Source organism: Penicillium citrinum, assembly GCF_028827155.1.
Source record: "Penicillium citrinum strain IBT 23319 chromosome Unknown utg000005l:1.0-1900146.0:1.0-1900348.0, whole genome shotgun sequence".
NCBI lineage: Eukaryota > Fungi > Ascomycota > Eurotiomycetes > Eurotiales > Aspergillaceae > Penicillium > Penicillium citrinum.
Genome location: NW_026622690.1, coordinates 338910 through 351374, shown reverse-complemented (window position 1 = coordinate 351374; position 12465 = coordinate 338910). Strand labels below are relative to the sequence as shown.

Here is a 12465-nt window from a genome sequence, read left to right as displayed (position 1 = left end):
TTACAATTAACCTATTGCTTCACAATTCAGCCTCGAAGCTTATCCTTTGCGCATGCGAGCGTGTCGTACTCAGAGCCTTAAACGGGCTGTTTCTATACGCCCAGTATGGGCTCAAGCAAAGACGTCAGGACATAATGAGCTTCTCTTCCGACGTCATCTTCCAATGCGCGAAGCGCAAGCTTCAAGGTCACAAATTCCCTTTCGAAACTTCTCCTCGACAAAACGCACACAGTTCATGCTTGATGCAGACTCTACTATTTATGCTTTGTCAACGGCCCCTGGAAGAGCAGCGATTGCAGTTATCCGGATTTCTGGACCAGCGTGTACCTCGGTATGGACCTGGAAAGAGGAGTCACCGCGTAAAGCTTATACTAACGCGCTGCCCAATGCACAGATATACAAATCCCTCTGTCCAAATACCCCAATACCAAAACCACGATTCGCAGCTTTAAGAACCCTCTATGACCCAGACCACCCTCCATCTACAAATACCGTACTAGACGCCGGCGCCCTAGTCCTCTACTTCCCGGCCCCGAAAACAGTCACAGGCGAAGAAGTCCTCGAACTACATATTCACGGTGGTCCGGCAATAGTGAAAGCCGTCCTAGACGCAATTTCTCGGAAAAGTCACGCTGATGCTGTAGTTCGGTACGCGGAACCAGGCGAATTCACCCGTCGAGCATTTATGAATGATCGTCTTGGTCTCCCGCAGATCGAAGCTCTTGGTGATACATTATCTGCGGATACGGAACAGCAGCGTCGATTAGCTGTTCGAGGTTCGAGTGATGCTTTACTTAAACGTTATGAGGATTGGAGACAACAGTTACTCTATGCGCGTGGTGAATTAGAGGCTTTAATTGATTTCTCGGAGGATCAGCATTTTGATGAGTCTACTGAGGAATTAGTTTCTTCTGTTGCGATGCAGGTGCGGGGTTTAAGGACTCAGATTGGGTTTCATATTCGGAATGCGTCTAAGGGAGAGTTATTGAGGAATGGGATTAAGATCGCGCTTTTGGGGGCTCCTAATGCTGGGAAGAGTTCTTTGCTTAATAGGGTTGTTGGGAAGGAGGCTGCTATTGTTAGTACTGAGGAGGGAACGACGAGAGATATTGTTGATGTTGGTGTTGATATTGGGGGATGGTATTGTAAGCTCGGTGATATGGCTGGGATTCGGGCTGAAGGGAATGGGACGGGTTCTTCGGGGCAAATTGTTATTGGGGCTGTTGAGAAAGAAGGGATTCGAAGGGCGAGGGAGAGGGCCTTGGAATCTGATGTTGTGGTGGTTGTTGCTTCGATTGAAGAGAGTTCTCGTGGGCCGCGTCTTTTCGTTGAACCTGAGGTTCTTGATGCAGTCAATGATTGTGTCGAGGCTGGGAAGTGTCTGATTCTGGCTATCAATAAGTGTGATAAGCTGAATGCGGATGACAGAGATGATCCTTTGCCGAGGGTTTTGCAAAGTACTATCTCCGAGATATTCCCTGCTGTGCCAAAGGAACGGGTGTTTGCAATCTCCTGCAATGAAGCGCAGCGAGGGGTCTCGCCACTTAGCGAGAGTGATCCTGGCCATTTACAAGGGTTCCTACGTGGATTAATCTCGACATTCGAACAAATTGCTTCACCATTAGGTATGGAAGGCGATGATAGTGGCCAATATGATATTTCATATTGGGAGGATTCATTGGGAGTTACTCATCGACAAAGCTCTAATCTACAAAAATGTCTCGATCATCTGGAAGATTTCCTATTCCAAACCTCTGCTTCTCGGGACCCCGATTCTCCTCAGCCTCGTTCATCTCTCGGTGATTTTGTCGATGAATCCGAGATTGATATCGTCACCGCGGCCGAACACCTGCGTTTTGCTGCAGATATGCTCGCTAGAATCACCGGTAAAGGTGAGAGTGGAGATGTTGAAGACGTGCTCGGAGTCGTGTTTGAGAAGTAAGATCCTCCTACCCACCCCTCTCGTTTTTCCTTGACTGAATTGGCGAAACTGATGATTGTCTCGGTAGATTTTGTGTCGGCAAATGATTTTTGAACTGGTAGATTGTTCAGGAAGAGTGGAGTCGCCTGCAGAGCTTCTTTGCCACGTCGATACCGACGCAGTCATTAGCTAATGCAGAAAGCAAAGGCCGAGTGGAGATTAAACGATTGTCGTAATTCTCGATTGAGGGTTGACCTAGCAAAGACCTAACAGGTCCTGCCCACCCTCACAGCAATGAACATAGGGTGATATGTTCCTGGGAACCAAAGTCATGTCTTCAAGAGAGTTGCTGATTGCACAATTGTGCAGATCTGCGATAACTCAATTTGTTTCTTGAGAGGTTGTGGTGTCCTGACGACTGGCAGGCCCGTTGTAACCACCACGACCCATGCTGGAGTTGTCTTGATCGTCACCGAAGAACATGATAACGAATATAGAAGATATGGAGATAGATGTATAGCAACGTGTATACCTATTATCTAGGTAGATCATGTAATCAAGCAAGAGCAAGAGCAAGAGCAAGAAGCTAGTCACGATTCAATAGATTTGCACTGATTCGAACTTGAAAGATATTGGATTGAGTTTTGGATCCTCAACGGTTGATATTTATACCAAAAAAATGCCACCACCAAAAAAAATACAGTCTGCCTTAAAACAGACATAAATCATGACAAAAAAAAAGGGCGTCTCCATTTGGACATGATGAGTACCACTCATTCAGGCAATCTTCTAGACGAGACTCTTCGAAAACAGCCGAAGAATCCACGAGTGTCGGGGTCCGTTCTCGTGTATAATCTGAGTCAGGGCCACCCATTTGCTAGCTGCGTGTTCTTCACGAAGCCTTACAGGACCAAGAAAGAACCAGACAATCTAACAGTGCCAATCTTCACTTTGCTTGGTACGCCGTATTTCCATACTCATGGAATGATTCATACCAGACTAAATGCTACCGTACCTCTGGATGACGGGTGTGGATCTTAGTCGAGTGAGGCTTCTGGTGGTGTAATACTAGTATTAATAATTATCTTATTCTAGCTCTTTCTGGTAATTTTCGTCGAATTTCAGCTGACGAGCGTTTACGATTGGAAGTTGAAACATACTACCTAGTACTGTAGTAGGTACTGGGGGCTCAGCCGATGACTCCTTCGGGGCCTGAAAAGGGCCGTTTGAATCGGATTTGAAATCTTATACGTTTGACTGCTGGCGTATTCTGCCCCTTTCCTTTTTTTTCCCCCCTCTTGTTTCATATTTTGATTTCCATGTCATGATACTACATTCTTCAGCTAGCTCCGATTTTTTTGTGTTAGTACTTCATTTTCGAAGAGTATGGCCTTATTTTTCGAGACTTCAGGAAATTTTTGTTTTCCTTGTCAGATTCTAAGAATAGCCCCGCCATCAAACAAAATCTCAGCAGCCCACTAAATAATTGTCAAGAAATTGGAAGAAACAAAAGACCACTTTCCTATCTCTACATAGCGTCGAAAAATAAAATGAACGGAGTATGTGCAAGTCGGGATCTGTAATTCTTCAGTATTAGAGAATTCGTTAGAATACTATTAATAAAAATAAGAATCCCACGTTGTGCCCTTGCAGTGTGCTGTCAGGGACCCAATGGAAAGGTTGAGGATTACTTCATCTGCATGTTGGTCGCCTCCATTTTCCAAATTAGCATAGACATACCTCTCTCTTTTCGCTTGGTTCTAAGGGTTGATGGGGCATGAAAGCATGTGGGATACAAGGATAAGCGAGAAGAACCGAACGATACTAACGTGTGAAGACGTGATTTAGACCGCATGTCAAGATGCTTGGCTTGGTAAATTGATAAGATGGCTTCAAAAAAAAAAAAGAAAAATAATTTGGGGGCCGTTTGCAATTGCTATGAATAGCATCATTTGTATCCCACTTTGGTTCATCTAGACAATTTGGTTTGTTCCTTTTATTCGCCCCGCACGCCTTGTGGCTTTAATAGAGGGGTAGCAAGTACGCTAAATATGCAGTTGGTGAGTTGGTGATAATATACGGCACATGGGATGATATCTCTAAAAAGCTATATACTATATAGTTAGTACATGAAATGTCAACCATGGTATCGGTTCTCATTAGGGTGATATAGGGTATACCCACCCCTCCCATACGCTTATTCTGCACGGTGAAATATCCGGAGAAATGACGAGAATTCCGAGGATGAGCGACAACAAGCCGATGGGGGATTTTTGCTCGGCTAATTTTGGATACTTGGACAGTTTAGATACGGCCTTGGGATAGAGAGTGACCCGACAGTTTGGACTAGAATCGAGCGATGCTATGAATACTACCGGATGTACGCCGACATCTAGATGATGCTATTTTTGCCATGGGGAAGTACAGAGTTCCCACCGAGGCTGTCTAGATTGTGATCAATGGGGAAGGTTGTCAGGTTGTACAGACCAGGTTCAGTCTGGGAAGGCCATGTTTAGCAGATTTTGAATGACGTTGGGAAATATGACTGAACTAGTAGTGTCCCAGCCAATGGGGTACTACGAGTAGTACTTGTCGATCAAGAAGCTGTCTTAGACCCTTCTGAATATTCTACTATCTACTAGGAGGCCTCATTCAGAGAAGATCCAAATATTTATCTCCAGAGTTACTAACTCAGGAGTACATCAGGAGTTGAAGCAAGGTCCTGTAGTACAGGACCCTGTTTATTCTCTAGCCCATCCAGTTCTTCCATGATATTCTTGTGAAGAAATCAACTAGAAGTAATAATTAATTATCAATAAAATCAACTATGTAAACAATAATAAATATAGATCGGCTTGAGACATTGCGGGGCCGCGAACCATGGATTCGGAGTTGAAAACGGGGAACTGCTTAGATCAACAACATCCAACCATTGCAATATACTAATACAACTATAGAATAGTCACGACCCAGTTCAAGAAAAACTGCCCAAGATTGTTTCGGGAGAATATGATTCATCAATTTTTGTTTTCTTTTGAAACAAGTCCAGCTACAGCAGATTGCGGCACTGCACGTTCCCATCTGAAAAGAGGGGCCGATTTGGTGCAGCCCCCAGTGGAGATGCCTTCCCCGCCATGTGATTTGATACTGAGCCACGCCTCTGTACGCTCGAGGCTCGAAAGATTTTTATGCTCTGCATCCTACGATCATGGACCCTGTCTCGGCATTCGGGGTCATTTCGGGTGGTGTCCAGGTCGTTCAGGCCATTGCATCCACGATACACGGTCTGAATCAGCTATATGGGAAATTCAAGGATGCTGATCTCACCATCCAGTCCCTCATCCAGGAGCTGAGCTGTATTAACACGGCTCTCACTAGCCTCAAAGAGTGGACCCGTTTGAACAGTAACAATGGACTTCAATCGGAAGAGTATAGTCGGGATCTGGCCGTCGCTATGGAGGGATGTCGTGTCATTATGGAGGTCGTGTCTCACGATGTGTCCACTCTAGTGCAGAGTTCCCGAGATGACGGGTTTGCGGGATTTCATACCCGCATGCGAGTTGTTTGGAGGGAAGATACGATGCGTGGACATCAGGAGAAATTACATTCTCAGGTGATGGCGCTGCAATTGTTGCTCCAGGTGTGCCAATGGTGAGATTTGATATTTGCTTACTCCCGCCCAACCAACCACGTCTTGATTACTGATTGGTCGTAACTAGCCACACTTCGACTGAGCAGATACGATTGCTGAGAACGGCTACGACTCGAAGAATCTTTCATCGAGTTGCGGATGATACAGCGACTATCTTGTCCAGCCGCGGGAGCCGAGCCACATCTCACGCTGGTAGCATCTCACTAAGCAGTCGGCCGTCTATTAGCGATTCCAGCTTCGATTTCCAAAGGGCTATAGCAGATTCACCAGCTTATCGTAGAACGTTGGATCAGACGGCATCCAATGCCACCTTGCTGGATCAGGGTCAGCCAACTATGCCCGGCAGTGAACATAGTGGTTCTATTGCTTTTACGGATGAAGGGTATGCTAGCAATCGTACAGAGACTGCTAGCTTGGTAGTGCCATCGCTGCAAATACCGGCAGCAAGGCCAGAACAAGAAGGGTTCTTCCCTTTGCCCAGCAGTCCGTCTGGACCAGTTCGACATCCATCAAATCCTCTACACAGCCGAAGTGTCTCTCATACACCAAACTACCAACAGCAGGCACCCAGTATCAGAAGAAATGTCTCAGACTCAAAAGCCCAGAAGATACGAAACTCGGGATCTAAAAGGGAGAAGATATCCTCGTTCTTGCGTATGAATACGCGCAGTCGTGTCAACCTTGCTGTATCACCCGGTGGTTCGCCGAATCTATCAATGAGTGCAGGTTCACTGAGAAGAAGACAGAGACAGGAAGGTGATTTTACTACCAGTATTGATCTCACAGCAAATACCTCTGCATCGGTACCACAGATCATCAAAGCAGTCCAGGAAGGCTCGCGAGACGAAGTAGAGAGATTGATAGATCAAGGATGTGACATTGAAGCCCGCCATTCCCGATCAAATCGGAATGCCCTCCTCGTTGCGGCGCACTGTGGCAAGGATGATGTTGTTGATCTACTCATACACAACCATGCCAAATTAAATGTTATAGACAGAGGTGGCTGGACAGCTCTACATTTATCTGCGTCTCGTGGACATTGTGGTGTTTTAGAAATCTTACTCGCAGAGGCTGGGGATCTGATCGAGGTTCCAAATTCACATGGTCAAACAGCACTGCGCGTAGCTGCAGACTTTGGTCAGCTAGACGCTGTTTATATGTTGCTTTCCTATCATGCGCAGGTCAATGCTCGAGGGGAGAACCAGATGACAGCACTTGTGAGTTCCCTCACTTGTACTAGGGAGAATGTAAATGAAAACATTACTAACCAAATTATAATTATAGCATGCGGCTGCTAAACGAGGGGAAAGTGAACTTATTCAACTGTTGATTTCCCATGGCGCTGACCTGGAAGCTAAAGACGGAAATATGATGACAGCCTTACACCATGCCTGTGAACAGGGACATCTCGATTCTATAAACATGCTTTTAGACAACAAGGCTACCCTCGAAGCACCAGGTCGCAATCATAAAACACCACTTATATGCGCAGCCGAGGCAGGTCGTTCACAAGCTGTAAAGCTGCTTCTGGACCGCCGAGCAATTTATCGAAGTACAGATGGAGAGGGTATGACTGCGTTTCACTGGGCCGCGTATAATGGCCACGAAGAGACTGTCCGCATTCTGAGCGAGAAAAAGGCATTACTTGAAAGTGCCAATAATATGGGACGTACTGCTTTGCATTTAGCGACGATTCAGTCTCAATTTGCTGTGGTTGACTTCTTACAACGAAAAGGAATGTCACTTGATAGGAGATGCAAGGCAGGTCTGTCTGCGCTTCATTATGCTTGTATGGCTGATAGCTTTGAGATAACAAGACTTCTTCTTATGACTGGTGCGGATGTAGAAGCTTCTGAAACTCAGCACCAGCAGCGACCTTTACATATTGCTGCGGCTCGTGGCTCGGTGTCTATACTGGAACTTCTTTGTGATATGGGTGCTACAATTGATGCGAGGAATGGAGTTGGCGATCGTCCTGCTTGTGTTGCAAGTCGTTTTGGTCATGTTGGTGTTGTGCAGAGGCTTCTTGATAGGGGATCTCCTCTATCATTGAAGTTTGATACGGGATTCCGCGAAGATTCGCTTCTTTGTTTGGCTGCTCTGGGAGGTCATTGGGCTGTTGCGTCGTTATTGATTGCCCGTGGTGCATCGATTATCAAGAAGGATGAGACTGGCTGGCCACCGGTTCGTTATGCGATTTATTATGGTCATGCAGATATTCTACAGTTATTCTTGTCAAGCCACAAGATTCCCGAGGCTAATTTGCCTGAGATCGTACAACTTCCGGCGAGCATTGGATTCGCACCTGAGGTTTCACCAGAAAAGAAGGAGGAAGTGCAGAGTCTTCTTGGTCAGGCCATGAAATCTCCAGTTCCACTTTCAGCTCCAGTCCCGGCACCAGCTCTAACTTCAGATACGTTGTTGAATCCAGCACCGGGTCTAACACTCGCACATATAAATGTCCCAACCACAGTCTCAGCAGATATACCCTTACAGTCCGAGCAGAGTGATACTCCAATCCCAAGAGACACTGGCACTGTCCCTCATCGACCCCCATCTGCAGTTGAAGCCGGAAGTACCACAGTCTACGAACTTCCAGGTAGTCTAGATTCAGAAACAACCCCCATCCCAAATACTCAACAAACAACCAACACCACCTCACCAATTCTCAACCAAACACCCAATGCCCCAGAAATGAGACAACCAGAACCAATCCAACCGCTAGCCAACGATCGCATCGCCGCAATGCTACGTAATGCCCATGGAGCTTCAAATTCATCAGTACAAAATCCCGGATCTATACCTCCAACATTCCCACCTCGCTCTCGATCTCAATCTAGATCTCGAGATGGGATTCCGCAAGTCTCTGCTACTTATACACCAGTCTCGTTGGTTTATCATCCTACGCCTTCCCCGCCGGTGCGGTCATATGCTATTCCACATCGTGGTAGGAAGAGTGCTCTTGTAACACCGCCTTCTGTTGAGACGGTGGGAATGGATCAAGTACCGAGGTCTCTTCCTTTGTATGAAATGAATTCGTCGATACCTTTATCGTCTGGGAATCGAGTGGATGGGGATTCGGATTCGGATTCAATTACTTCGGTTTATACGGCGCCGGAGGGTGATGTAGAGCGGGAAATATCGAACTTGAATATCCAAGAGACACAATCTGGTCGTGATAAATAATCTAGATGAAATTAATATTATCAAATAGTATAAACTGTTCGGTTATTTTCTTAGTATAAGAGGAACTTTAGAGAAGTATGAGTAAATAATGGAAAATGCAATTGATATCTAACAAAAAACAAGACAAGACGATCTCAATGCTTTTTATTTATACATGTACAGATCCACCCTCAACGCATTTCCTAAACTTTCGCTCGTTCGCGTCTATCTATATAGGTATAACCAAAGAAAAAGGCTCGGGTATCACGTCAAAAAAACGCCCAAATTCCGCGCCGGAATTAAGAAAAGGAATCGAAATGAGCTGATGTTGACTTTCTTTTTTCTTTTGTCGTTTTAACTGTTTCAAAGTTCAAGCTCAAACTTCGATGGCGTTCTTAACCCACTTCTCTAATCCGCCCTTGGCAATAATCTCTTGCACATTTGCTGGAAGTTCACCAACCTTGTGAACCCACTTGGCACCACCCTCACCCTCCTGAACCTCGATTTGACTACGACGTACATCCCAGGTGAGAGTCCAGCCAGTGCGGCGGGTAAGAGCTTTGCCTTCGGCGGCGTAGTGCTCGCGCAAGCGGGAGATAAGACGGGGGACTTCCAGACCCATTAAGGCGTTGTTGATGCTGTTTCGAGAGAAGATGTTGCCGAAACTACCGGAAACAACCAAGGGGATCTTCTTGGCTAGGATAGCGGTGGCGGCTTGTTCACGGGAACTACCGCAGCCAAAGTTGAAGCCGGAAACAAGGATATCGCCTTCCTTGGCGAGATTGGCGAAATCAGTGTCGTAGTTGGACATGCAGACTTGCGCCATGGTTTCCTCGGATACGTTGTCCTGGTAGGTGTATTTTCCGGGGTAGATTCCGTCAGTGTTGATGTTGTCTGCATCACAGAAAACGATCTCGCCGGAGATACGCTCGGGGAAACCGGGGTAGAGCTCGGTTAGGGAGTCGTCTGAGGCGGTCTCGGTCTCGGCCTCGGCGGAGGGCTCGGGGGTGAATTTCTTCTCGCCGTCGGCGATCAAATCGTCCATCTGGCCGATTAGCTTCTCGAGTGCCTCTTCGTTGGTGAGCATGCGGTCTTCCTCGCGAATGCCGTCGCCCTCGCCACGAATGACGCCGGCATAGTCCTCAGGAGTCTTGTACCATCCTGGACCCGAAAGTTTTCCACTCAGAGCAGATGCTGCGACAACCTCTGGGCTACCCAGGTAGGCCTTGGCGTCGGGGCTACCCATTCGACCCTGTACAACGCGGTTAGATTTGGTGTCAGTTATGCGGGGTTTGGGGGGCACTTATTGAAGTTCCGGTTGGAGGCACTAATGCCCACCTCACCAGGCTCAAGTAGACCAGTACCCAGACCAATGCAAGGCCCACAACCAGCAGGAAGGACAGTGGCACCAGCATCGATCAGAGTCTGCCAGTCACCAGCACCTTCAGCAGCAAGCTGCTCCGGAATCGAAGCAGCGCCAATGTAGAATTCCACGCCCTCAGCGATCTTCGGGACCTGTCCGCCGTTCTTCTCGGCGGCCTCCTTGAACACGCGAGCCGCAGCAGCGATATCCGAGGCACGGGAGTTAGTGCAAGAAACAAGGTAAGCCTTGTTAACCTTGATATCTTGGGCCTCAAGTTCGCCCAGAGGAGTGGCAACCTTCACGGAGTTGGGGCCGGAAACGTAAGGAGAAAGCGAGGAAAGATCCAGGAAAAGCTCCTTGGCGTATTTAGCACCCTTGTCAGCCCGTAGAGGGTTGGCAAAGAGCTCATCAATGGCCTCGTGGTTGAATCGTTGCGGGGCCAGTGTCTTGTAAAGCCCATCGCCATCGGCCAGTCCCATGGCAGCGGTGGTAGCCTTGCCCTTCATCCACCCCTTAAGCACATTGTCCATAGGGAAGAGACCAGACAGAGCACCCCATTCGGTGGTCATGTTGGCGATGGTCAGTCGGTCGTCCACAGACAGACTGCGCATGGTTTCTTCGGAACCAGTGAACTCAATGGTGTGGTTCAGAACATCATCCTTATCGAACAAACCGCAGAGGGCAACGATCACATCCTTGCCTGTGACGCCGGGGGGAAGGACACCAGTCAAGGTGACCTTGGCACCGGCAGGCAACTGCCACCAGGTGCGTCCACTAGCCCAGCAGCTTGCTGCATCTGTGCGAACGATGGGTGTACCCTTTACGATTGGTTAGTTTGAGATATTTCACGAATTTCGATCTGTAGTATATGCTTACTAAGCAAGAAACACCGCCGTACCTATGAGAATATTAGCAATGGGTATGAGACGAGGATGATTAGCCGATAAACTCACATGTTACTATGCGAATCAGAAGCAACACAAAGGGTTCCGGGCCCTAATTTGAGTTAGTTCGTGGCCCCAGAGAGTAGAAGCAAAAATCTAAAAAGATCCTCAGATCACAAGGAGTACTGACATGCGTAACCCTCCTCAATCATGATTTGGTGACCAATACCACGTCCAGCAGGGTAAAATTCAACGCCGTGGTGCTTGGCGAAGTCCTCAATCTGCTGATACTTCTGAAGGTTCTTCTCGGTCTTGTTCTGCACGTCGTGGTCGAGGGTCATAACGATTTGGTTCGGATCGTGAATCTTCGAAGCACCAATTGACATGAATTTCAAAGCGACAGGCCACGAGTTATCGTGTGTCATGACACGGTGTGGAGAAATTGTCACATAGTCACCGGCCTTAACGAACTTGTCCTTGGCGAGACCGACGGCATACTGTTGCACGATCTTCTCAGTGAGGGTCTGAGGGACAGCCTTGGAGGTCTGCATAGACGAGAACAGGGCAGCTGCAGTAGGATCCTCGAGCTGGGAGTTGAAGGCGGTTTGTAGGAACACTCGCGAAGTCATAAACGTGCGGCGCAGGGTGCTAGGGACGCGGAGGCGGCCGCGGAGCATGGCCCGTTGGCCAGACATGGACGGCATCAATCGGGACTGTATGAGGAATACTTAGTTGGCAATTGGGATTGAGAAGCAATTGTAGTTTCAATACATACAGTCATGGTGCCACCGAACACTCTTGAGAACAAGAATGCAGATATTCGGCAGTTCGGAGTTCCTCCAATGTTTCCTGGGAGAAAAAGACTACCGAATGGGCGGCCGGCTATTTTGATGAATGACTCATCTGGACTATGATTGGCTGGAAGAAAAGGCAAATGTGGCAAATAGTGCAAATAGTGCAAACGATGTGCATCATTTGACACGTGATTATTATGCAATCCGCCGATGTCGGATTGGACATTTCGAGCAGACACTCTTGCGATATTCTGTTGAACACCAAGAAAGAATATAAGATGGCCAATATAGTCAAGTAATGTGCTGTCTAGGTAAATGGTGAGACATTCATCTCTTGTATCACTTTGTTAATGGCATGGCCTAGCATTGTATAAATGCTGGCAGAAGTATACAATGTAGATCAACCCCGCCATAATGCAAGATAGGAAGACTATTAACTATTTATAATACTAAGTTGCAGAGAGTTGAGTATTGAACTTGAGAAATTACTAGAAGTATTGGTCAAATCAATTCAAGATGTTTATACTATATGCTCAAAGATAAATTCACAATCAAAGATTCATTCAGCTGTGACTTCATGCAGCCTTGACTCATACCCCGCGAATGCCGCCGATTTTCTCTTCCTACGACTAACCATTGGCTCCAGATTGATTAAAACCCGGTGAATCAATCAAGACACATACACG

At 47.1% G+C, this 12465-nt stretch overlaps 3 protein-coding genes across 3 annotated transcripts; 2 read left to right on the top strand and 1 right to left on the bottom strand.

The window, feature by feature from the left end:
- Window positions 1-52: 52 nt before the first annotated feature.
- N7469_005953 (tRNA modification GTPase) lies at window positions 53-1942 on the top strand (the record flags this gene model as incomplete). The annotated part of the gene is made up of 1 exon (XM_056644872.1): window positions 53-1942. The coding sequence occupies one exon, from the start codon at window positions 53-55 to the stop codon at window positions 1940-1942; it is 1890 nt and encodes a 629-aa protein (XP_056500110.1).
- A 3187-nt stretch (window positions 1943-5129) lies between these two features.
- On the top strand, window positions 5130-8759 carry N7469_005952 (ankyrin repeat protein; the record flags this gene model as incomplete). The annotated part of the gene is made up of 3 exons (XM_056644871.1): window positions 5130-5572; window positions 5641-6790; window positions 6858-8759. 3 exons carry the CDS (start codon window positions 5130-5132, stop codon window positions 8757-8759), a joined length of 3495 nt encoding a protein of 1164 aa, XP_056500109.1.
- Window positions 8760-9114: 355 nt separating this feature from the next.
- lysF (homoaconitase LysF) lies at window positions 9115-11689 on the bottom strand (the record flags this gene model as incomplete). Its single annotated transcript, XM_056644870.1, has 5 exons — window positions 9115-10040; window positions 10103-10919; window positions 10978-10999; window positions 11055-11097; window positions 11176-11689. 5 exons carry the CDS (start codon window positions 11687-11689, stop codon window positions 9115-9117), a joined length of 2322 nt encoding a protein of 773 aa, XP_056500108.1.
- Window positions 11690-12465: the final 776 nt, after the last annotated feature.